General features: G+C 39.8%; 1 protein-coding gene across 1 annotated transcript; it reads left to right on the top strand.

Annotated features, from left to right (window-relative positions):
- Positions 1 to 168: 168 nt before the first annotated feature.
- On the top strand, positions 169 to 10,373 carry LOC139468553 (ketimine reductase mu-crystallin-like). The gene is made up of 8 exons (XM_071250605.1): positions 169 to 335; positions 1,405 to 1,549; positions 4,431 to 4,493; positions 5,429 to 5,530; positions 6,918 to 7,095; positions 8,169 to 8,290; positions 8,669 to 8,753; positions 9,583 to 10,373. Exons 1-8 carry the CDS (start codon positions 169 to 171, stop codon positions 9,648 to 9,650), a joined length of 930 nt encoding a protein of 309 aa, XP_071106706.1. The 3' UTR covers positions 9,651 to 10,373.
- The last annotated feature ends 359 nt before the right edge of the window (positions 10,374 to 10,732 follow it).

The raw sequence follows: 10,732 nt of genomic DNA, 5'->3' as shown, positions 1-10,732 counted from the left end.
ATCTAAATCAAAATAAAGAAAGTAATAGTTGATAATGTCATTATGTTAAAAGCAGAGATGGTAACCGTTCCCTGTTTCCATATGTTCACAAATACTCGAGTAATAGCCAAAACTCACCCACCTTGCCAAATCCGGCTCTATCATGTGACTTTGTTTCTCTCGGTCAAAATGGTGGAAAATATCGGGATCGTTCCTGCTGGCAAGGTTTTGGAAGTTTTAAAATATGAAGACCTCATCGACACGATTGAATCTGCATTCAGGAAGTTTTCTTCACGCCCTGAATCAGGCGTCGACCAACCGATGAGAAGTGTCATTTTTGTTCCACCGAAAAACGGGTTCGTCAAAAGTAACCATAATCATGATGCAGCTAGCGTAGCCGAGGACGCCATCGCGGCTCTCGGCTACAGTTACCGTTGACTTGGACAATTTCAGGAGTTGTTTTTCCAAGGGCAGCAGCTCAGGCATGACTTGACTTTATCGTGTGAAGCTATTAGCTAATTGGCTCCAGCACTGGCTCTGATTATACACTGGTCTAGCGTTCCTCTTAATCCTTAAAATTTAGGGTTAGATGTGTAAGGGTTAATGTAGGTTACCGGTCCTAAATCACTCCCATATGCATCAGCAGACTCTATCCAACTCAAACATCTCTTAAGCAGGAGGGATGACCAGTGAATGACCTTGCAGGTCAATGACTCCGTTAATACGATCATATAGGGTTATCTGTGAGTTAAGATTACTCTTACGCAAAAATATTCCTATCAACAAACTAACCTTGTTGACACCCTGTCATTTGGACTTGGAATATTCAACCTTGTTTTTACTTTTTCAGTTTGACATGGAGTTGTTTTGGCCTTATCATGACTAAGAATAGTTTGGAGTTACTTTTACCTAGTTTGGAAAACTTATTTTGACATGATTTGGAGTTTGCCTTGTCAGTTTAGATATTTTTTATAAAAAAACAGCAACGTGAAATGTGTGCACCCAAAAATTCTACTCTTGAAAAACATGTAAATGTGGTTGATGCACATGCAACAAAACCCGCCATGTGCATGAAAGTGTTTATGAATATATCAGGATGGCTTGTGGCATGATTACTGAGGTGACATGACATTTGTTAGAGCTAGCGCCTCGTTTTGCAACTGTAAATAATCAAGTATTAATTGTTTCAAATTGAAAGCCAAGGTCATGAAACCTGAAGTGTGTGTAACTGTTTATTAAGTGAACGTTTTGTTTTATATCTGTATTTGCATTGCACATCTGTTTTCCCAAACTGGAGTATAACTTTCTTCACAAATAAAATAGGAACTTTTAATATACTTAAGGTAATGTATTTCTTCTTACCCACGAGGCTACCTGATGTAATGATATCAAAAAGAGGATCAAATTCTCAATTTATCATGACAGATTTTTTGGAGTTATGCCTGGCTACAGTCAACACGATGAAGTTCTGGCGACCAAGCTGGTCACATTCTTTCCCATGAACAAAGATGTGCCAACACACAACGCCGTTATCCTGGTGTTTGACATCAACAATGGAATACCTAAAACTGTAGGTTGAACATCATGATCATTGTGTCAGAAAACCTTGTGACTTGTCACCCAGTCCTTGAAGGCTCTGCAATTTGCTGTGCAGAGTTGTGTCCCTTGGGTGTACCAGCAGCATGATCGTAGGCTCAAATCCCAGTTTGTGTTTTTGGGTTTGTCAGCACCATCCCCGTGCTCATGGGTTTCACCAAAGTGGTACATGTCTAATGCCTGCATTATAGCCTTCCTCCTACATCCAACTGCTGGAGAGCAGACGGTTCGGGGTTCGATCCCTGGTCGCGTCATACCAAAAGATGTTAAAAGATGGTACTTGTTACCCTGTCTGGTGCTCAGCATTAAGGGGCTAAAAAAAGGACTGGTCGGCTTGGAGTCGGTATACTGTGTCTGAGTGGGATATCCATATTTAACTGCGGCATGGTGTCTCAGTGGGCTGGCACTATAAATCGGCATCAGTCCGGACTAGTAAAAGCAGCCAGACACACACATGTGCAAGCACGTCGCTATATGAGTGCAACAATCTTGGACATGACGTTAAACCCCATTTCACCTCACCTCACCTCACCTCACCTCACCTCACCTCACCTCACCTCACCTCACCTCACCTCACCTCACCTCCTACATCAATCAGGGATGCCGTGATATAACTGAAATACTGTTCAATACAGCGTTAACCCAAACTCACTCACTCACCCTCCCCTACTAGCTTGAATTAATCAACACGCTTCCTTTGATTATTCAAATAATAGAGGATGTTCTACACTGACTTGTGTTGCAGCCATATTGGAAATATCATACCTAAATGCCTTATAAATGTTGAAGTGATTTGGTGCACATTGAAACTGAAGCTGCACATCACATTGAATTCCAGTGCATTCCTGATTCAAAGGTAGTTCTGCAACTGTAGTGGTCCCAAGCTTACATGGGAAAAGTTAATGTCATGTCTCACTGTGATCATGTGATGTGTGCAGTTTCTACCCGTGCACACTGACCCATTATTATCTACCTGTAAACTGAGATCATCCTATGAATTATGTACCCAAATATTTCAAGTACAGACCATAGGGACATGAAAAATGTATTACCTTTGTCAACATTTGAACCCCAAACGTTCCCACTTACCAAATTAGGTAGAATTGATAGGATTGGGAGTAAGTATGGTAATCTTCTTCACCCATATAGGCCACACTTTTTTAATTTTGTGCTTCCCAGATTTATTCAAGCTTTCCGAAACAAGGTCGGTCATTATAAAAATAAAATAAAAACCTACGCCTATGTGTTCACAATTAAATATTGTACAAGCTCAACAGAATATAAACATATTTTGTGACATTTTGTTAGTTTAAAATAAATTGTACTCACTTGCTGTATCCTGGGATACCCTCCACAATGTGACAGCTAGCTGCCACACAAGTGTTATAATCGTCATCTTCTTTTCCCAGACATTAACAAAAACACAATCAAAAGAGTTTGAACTGATATACACCAGTTAAATCCATGGACAATTCTGTCCTTTCCCCATGTACCTGTATTCTGACCAGGGTAGAATAGGTCTTCAGCAACCCATGCTTGCTGTAAAAGGTGACTATGCCTGTCGTAGGAGGCAACTAACGGGATCGGGTGGTCAGGCTCGCTGACTTGGTTGATGCATGTCATCATATCCCAATTGCGTTGATCTATGTTCATGATGTCTATCACTGGATTGTCTGGTCCAGACTTGATTATTTACAGACCGCCATCATATAGCTGCAATATTGCTGAGTGCGGCGTTAAATAACAAATAAACAAACAAACAAACAAACCTGAATTCTAAGTATGTGTAAGGCCCTATATGGGTTGAAGGATGTCTTTACCAGCATCACTGGATTGTCTGGTCCAGACTCGATTATTTACAGACAGCCATCATATAGCTGCAATATTGCTGAGTGCGGCGTTAAATAACAAATAAACAAACAAACAAACAAACCTGAATTCTAAGTATGTGTAAGGCCCTATATGGGTTGAAGGATGTCTTTACCAGCATCACAATGACTGCACTATGGACCAGTGTTAAAACCCACTGAGGCCCTATTAAGGTAATACTAATATAGCTGGCAGGCTCTGTTTATTCATAGACGCAGGTAATCCCGATATAAACAGCACTAACGAAAATGGTAAAGCCAAAAGGACTATTTTAAAAACAAGTACAATTAGAAAACGTATATGATAGAATACAAAAAAAACTATTGGGCCTATGATGCACTGTTTTGGTTGGATGGTCTCGGCAAATACATAATCTAAAAGTGTTTTCAAACGGTGGGTTCTCAGTTCCTTCTATCGTTGTTTCAAATATATCCAAGTTTGATTATTTCTTATTCTGAAAGTTTGCTGATATATAAGTGATAAACATACTTTAGGGCAGTAATTGTTTATTGGTGAGTCCATATCTGGAAAAATATGAACAAGGGTAGCCTAATTGGATATTACGTATCAAGAAAAATTTAAGGGTAGCTTGTTAAGCTGCACTACAGGCACGTAATACAATGTATGTTTCTTGCTGCTGAGAATTTGAATAACAATTCATGGAAAACATTTTTTCTTATATCTTCTCTTATCATATTTATCATATGTTATCTAGCCATGGGTATCTTTTAAACAGATTACACTACATATTTAATGCAAGAAACGAGAAGAGATGTGACCGACATTTTGCTTGGTGTAAAAACCTGTCTGAACTACAGTCTGGGTGGAAAACTATTCCAAAAATTAGACATGATTTTCAACAGATAGCGTTATTTTTTTGGAGATTATGGAATATTGTTACTCATATCTGATTTTTGTTATTCTTGGGCTTGTGAGTAATGGCCAAAGTCATGGTATAGACTGGTCCTTTACTTTATGTTTTCAAGATAATGGATGGAGAGGTGATCACAATGATGAGGACGGCAGCAGCATCAGCAGTGGCTACCAAGGTACGTAAGGTGTAATTTTAAGTGTGTGTGAGAAAGTGTTTAAAGCGCCTTAATTCCGTTTCCCTTTTGACTACCTGATTTCTGTTAATTCCTAGTTTTTTGTAAATCCTATTTTTATAGGAATAAATGGCAACTTCCATGAAGTGTGTGATTCCTTTTGACACCTATTTAACCCTATTTTACATCAAGCGTATCCTAGAGATTGTTTAATCATTGTTCATGCATTCAATGCTTTGTTCAACTAGAGATGATTGTTTAACCATTGTCCATGCATTCGATGCATTGTTCAACTAGAGATGATTGTTTAACCATTGTCCATGCATTCGATGCATTGTTCAACTAGAGATGATTGTTTAACCATTGTTCATGCATTTAATGCATTGTTCTTCTGGAGATGCTTGTTTAACTATTGTCCATGCATTCAATGCATTGTTCAACTAGAGATGATTGTTTAACCATTGTTCTTGCATTCGATGCATTGTTCATCTAGAGATGATTGTTTAACTATTGTCCAAGCATTTGATGCATTGTTCAAATAGAGATGATTGTTTAACGATTGTTCTTGCATTCGATGCATTGTTCATCTGGAGATGATTGTGTAACTATTGTCCATGCATTCGATGCATTGTTCAGCGAGAGATGATTGTTCACCTTGAGATGATCGTGCAATCATGGTTGAACTAGCATATCAAGTAATGTAGTGCTTAACCAAAAATATTTACCTGATGAAGGTCAGGTAATCAAAAGCTTGAGATTACATATATTTATGTATATATTTGAATGCCCCTATTGGAATGAATGCAATAAAAGACCTGTTTATCTAGTTTGTTCTGAATTTTAACTTTCCTATTTGAAACCAAAAGGTTTTATAAGCTGACAGTTTGTGTAGATGCTCAGATGTTGTGTCTCAACAAGTACTCCGCTGTGTGTTTCAGTACCTGTCCGCCCCGAACTCCACGACTCTCGCCATCCTCGGTGCTGGCACCCAGGCCAGATCCCACTTCCACGCCCTGGCTCGCGTCAGAACCTTCCACAATGTAAGGTGCTCACATTTCAATTTTTGTTTATTGCAGAATAAAAATTGAGAATGGCACTTATGTCTTAAGACTAATTCAAATGTAGCATGCATAGTGAGTTAATTAATAATTCCTCTGATCAGAAAATGTTATTAAAGTTCTGATTGTCAATGGCCGATAGTTATCATGTAATCACTGTTTGTTCACACAAACAAAAATCCCTATCTGAGGAAAAACAGAGGCCTTATCATTATTGCTCGTTTAGTGTATCAGGTAGTCTCTGCTTAGCCTTTGACAAATACAGTCTGCATGAATTCTGATAATTTGCAAGGATCTATATGCAGAATTCCAAACTAAATCCCCTTAGCAGGCGTTTTAGGGGGAAAATCCAAATTGGGATTATTTGAATATTTTTTGAATATTTTAGCATTGGATTAGAGCAGCGTTCGAAATGCCTGCCAGACCGTCCGAGATGGGTTGATTTCAACTCGGGCTGCCAGATTTCCAAATCCCCCTGCCCGACGGTCGGGTTATATTTCATAGGTGAAAATACTCTAAATATTTCCCGATGATAAGCATTAATTCACATGTAAAGATGAATGATAAAATGTAACCAAAAAGAAACCCCGTTAGCTTTTAGACAACCTAACATTTAGCAATGCGCTTATGCTACAAGCAATCAGTTTTCATATTTTTAATTAAATTATTCTGAGAAACATGATTATAGTGGGCAGGCAGGTTTTGGTCAGGACTGGCAAGTATTTCAGCTAGCCAGTCCTGTGGTCTGGCTGAAATTTTTGGGAGTTTCATACCCTGATTAGAGACAATAATGACTCTTCCTTTTTATTGGTTCTGTTCTGAGTAAGAGGAAAATCACTTTAAAAAGCCATAACATAAGTTGTAACAATATTAACATAAATTGGGAATATTTTAATTTAGATTTGTGAATCTTTACTGACATTTTCCGCAGACCTTGGGCCTAAGACTGGCCTCTAAGCTAGTCTGGAAAAATCACTGATTGTGGCATCTGAATCCACAGTTTGGTGGCCAGATTGGGCAATATTGTTAGTATTTGTTATGGTATCCTAGCAACATAGTGTGGTGCTGAAAGTATAAGCCTCTGGTTTCCCTGCTAGTTGATAATGTAAACAAGGATTATATCCTACCTTAATATTATCCTGGGTAGGATTAAACACACTGGTATGGGTTCAAATTCACTTGGGAGAACCATCCTGACACTAGAGAATTTCATCCCCGGGGATAGAAAATAGGGTAGGATAATATTCACTCTTACAATAACACTTCTCTATAGCTTAAAACTCCACTCACTCACTCAACCAACCACTCAACATCTCACTCACTCACTCACTCACTCACTCACTCACTCACTCACTCACTCACTCACTAGGTGAGACTGTGGAACTGGAGGAGGGAACGTGCTGACATTCTGGCGGCTGAGATCGGGGCCACAGTTTGTACAACTGTAGAAGAGGCAGTCTGTGATGCTGATGTCATTGTCACAGTAACATCCTCACCGACGCCAGTCCTGAAGAAGGATTGGGTTAAACCTGGGGCGCACATCAATGGTAAGAGAACTGTGTTGTTGATTGGTAATCAAACATCTTACTGGATATGTAAATATGTCAAGAAGTGAATGATTACACTTAGTAAGTGTCACTCATGGCTCGAATCGCCTGTATCTACATAGAAAGTGGGCTCCAGACAGGAGAGTAGTCCCACTTGGCGTAAAGCTACCATCAATAATTGACATGTGCCACAGGTGCTGATGCTGGTGGTGCAATTAATGTTACTGATGCTGTTGTTACTGCTGTTTTTACTGATGTTGTTACTGATGTTGCTGATGCTGTTGTTACTGCTGTTGCTACCGCTGTTGTTGTTACTGATGTTGTTGCTGATGGTGTTGTTGCCAATGCCGTTGTTGTCGATGTTCTTACGGATGCTGTTGTTAGTGCTGTTGTTGCTGATGGTGTCGTTAATGATGTTGCTGATGCTGTTGTATTGAAGCTGTAGTTGCTTATGCTGTTGCCGATACTGTTGTTGGTGATGGTGTTGTTACTTATGTTGATGCTGTCATTACTGATGTTGCTAATGCTGTTGTTGTTGCCAATATTGTTTTTGCTGTTGATACTGTTGTTGCTGAATGTGTTGTTACTTATGTTGATGCTGTTGTTTCTGATGTTGTCGATACTGTTGTTGCTGATGGTGTTGTTACTTATGTTGTTACTGTCATTACTGAAGCTGCTAATGTTGTTGCTGCTGCCAATACTGTTGTTGGTGATGGTGTTGTTAATTATGTTGATGCTGTCATTACTGATGCTGCTAATGCTGTTGTTGTTGCCGATACTGTTGTTGCTGCCGATAAAGTTATTGCTGATGGTGTTGTTACTTATGCTGATGCTGTTGTTTCTTATGTTGTCAATACTGTTGTTGCTGATGGTGTTGTTACTTATGTTGATGCTGTCGTTACTGATGTTGCTGATGCTGTTATTGTTGCCGAAGCTGTTGTTGCTGAAGGTGTTGTTACTTATGTTGATGCTGTTGTTACTTTTGTTGCTGATGCTCTTGTTACTAATGTTGCTGATACTGTTGGGGGTTGCCGATGTTTCTTATACTATTGACGAAGCTGATGCTGTTACAGCGGTAGGTGCCTGTCGACCTGACTGGCACGAGATTGAGCCTGACCTGATGCTCCACAGCATGGTGTATGCTGACAGCTATGAGGGCGGGTACAAGGAGAGTGGAGACATTGTCTTGTCTAAGGTATGTAAGCTTGTTTATATGGTTAAAAGATGGCACTTGTTGTTACCCTGTCTGGTGCTCAGCATTAAGGGGCTAAAACAAGGACTGGTCGGCTCGGAGTCAGTATACTGTGTCTGAGTGAGGTATTCATGTTAAACTGCAGCATGGTATCTCAGTGAGTTAGCACTATAAATCGCCATCAGTCCGGACTAGTACAAGCAGCCACACAAACACACACATGTACATGCACGTCGCTATATAAGTGCAATAATCTTGGACGTGACGTTAAACCCCATTTCACCTCACCACCTATGGTTAAAGATTCAGGAGAAATTATCATTACAAATATAGAAGATCAGTGAGAGAGTGATGCCCTTATCAAATTTTGCTTGTTCACAGGCAGAGATATATGCAGAACTAGGGGAGGTAATTCTCGGGAAGAAGGAAGCTCACGTGGACAAAACAACCGTCTTTAAATCTCTTGGTAAGCTGACATTATTCTGGACACAATTTCATTCAGAAAATGAAAATTGCAGGAAGGGAATGACAAAGGTCGGCTTGTAATATTCATAAGAGGGGGAGGCCATCCCGTCTCTGGATCCACCAGTTTTTATTCAGGACACAAAGTATAGAATCCTTAGGTAGACAGATGGGAGGACGGAGTCTATGTTTCTCCTACATCAACCGCAGAATAATACTGCAAGTTACATTATTTACTGACATTACCTCATACTGTTAAAGGGGTAGTCGGGTAGCCTAGTGGTTAAAGTGTTTGCTCATCGCGGCGAAGACCCGGGTTCGATTCCCGACATGGGTACATTGTGTGAAGCCCATTTCTGGTGTCCCCCGCTGTGATATTGCTGGAATATTGCTAAAAGCGGCGTAAAACCATACTCACTCACTCACTCATACTGTTAAAATATAAAATTTATTCTTATTACTGCATAAATCATTGAAAACATCCCCTTCGGATTCAGGGGAGGAATAGGTTCCCTGTATGTCCTGCTTGCCACAGGAGCCGGCTGAACAGAATGGGGTGGTCAGTCTAGGTGACTTGGCTGATGTCAAGCACTGACGGCGAGGGTCGTTGCATGGCCTATGCTTTTAATAACTTTCTTGGTCCAGGCTTGATTATTTAGAGGCTGCTGAGACGAAGCTGGAATATTGCTCACTGCAGCATAAAACATTCACCGCACTGTATGCAAAATGTGAAAATTTGAATCTAGTTTTTATTAGGTAAATCCTATTTCAAATTAATATCAAACTAATGGTAGGATTCCCATCATAGTTCAATACTTGCCCTTGTATTTCAGGTCTTGGCATTCAGGATGTTGTGTCAGCCAAACTGGTGATGGACAAAATAGAGAAGCAGGCGGCTTGAGCCTGGAGGCAGCTAGGGATCTGATTCTCACTGGGATGCGACTGCTTTACCTCCCACACACTCATCATAGTTGTAGCACTTAGAGCACTTTGTTAGGGCCAAAACTCACTGCCACTGTTTTGCCTGTGTTCATGTTTGCGAATACGGTCTGCTATTGCCATTTTAAGCATCAGATGATATTATGTTATGTTAAACTCACTGACTGCATCAGTGAGATAAGGTTTATATTGCTGCTTTGCAATTTGTTTTGCATTGCGATTTTATCAAATGGGCAGGATTTTAAATCGCATTGCCTCATATATCGCACCAATGGAGGTTAAATATAACATTTTTTTAGTTCTTTAGACATGTGATTATAGTCATGTGACTTGGGTACTTCTTGCAGTTTTTAAGCACATGTATATATATTTATAGACAGGATCTCTTGGCCTGCCTTTTACCAACTGTTGGGAACAATAATAGTTCAGAGTTGCAAACATAAACGCATTTATGAGTTTTCTGCAATCACAGACGCAAATGCATTCGCAAACACAACCCCAATCACAAACGCAAAAGGTGACAGTGAGTTCCTGGCCTAACACAGGGCCGTGGGACTTGTTTCACAAAGGGTTTTTAGCACTGCTTTGATTGCTTTGTGGAAAAAGGCCTGGGTTCAATGAACTATCCAGAAGCAGATAATCAGCCCTGACGACATTAGGAATATTTCAGAGAGTGTTTCAACTTGTGCTTGCGTGGATCGATGCTCATGATATCAATCACTGGATTGTGTGGTCTAGACTAGATTATTTACAGACCGCCGTCATATAGTTTGAATATTGCTGAGTGCGGCACAAAACAACAAACCAACCAAACCAATCTCTACTGATATTTTTCTGACTTATTTTGTTTTAAACCACTTCAAACCTGATATACCTCCTTTATGCGAGCCCAAATCAACCACGTTTTGCACACTTTTGAACAATTTGTTCAAGGAAAATGAATATGAAAATAGAATGCCTCTCTCCCCACATTTAAAAAAATATCAAATATGTAGTTTATTGTGGCCTTATCTATAAATATATCATTTTTATTCATACAGCGGT

This window comes from Haliotis cracherodii, unplaced genomic scaffold (assembly GCF_022045235.1).
Source record: "Haliotis cracherodii isolate W230 unplaced genomic scaffold, xgHalCrac1.p SCAF_2, whole genome shotgun sequence".
NCBI classification, from domain to species: Eukaryota; Metazoa; Mollusca; class Gastropoda; order Lepetellida; family Haliotidae; genus Haliotis; species Haliotis cracherodii.
The sequence above is the reverse complement of the archived record's forward strand: the minus strand, read 5'-3'. Positions and strand labels throughout refer to the sequence as shown.

Coding starts and splice junctions, on each gene's coding strand:
- LOC139468553 (XM_071250605.1), top strand. CDS start 169: ATGGTGGAAAATATCGGGATCGTTCCTGCTGGCAAGGTTTTGGAAGTT. Junction 5,531..6,917: donor GCGTCAGAACCTTCCACAAT/GTAAGGTGCTCA, acceptor CTCACTCACTAG/GTGAGACTGTGGAACTGGAG. Junction 7,096..8,168: donor ACCTGGGGCGCACATCAATG/GTAAGAGAACTG, acceptor ATGCTGTTACAG/CGGTAGGTGCCTGTCGACCT.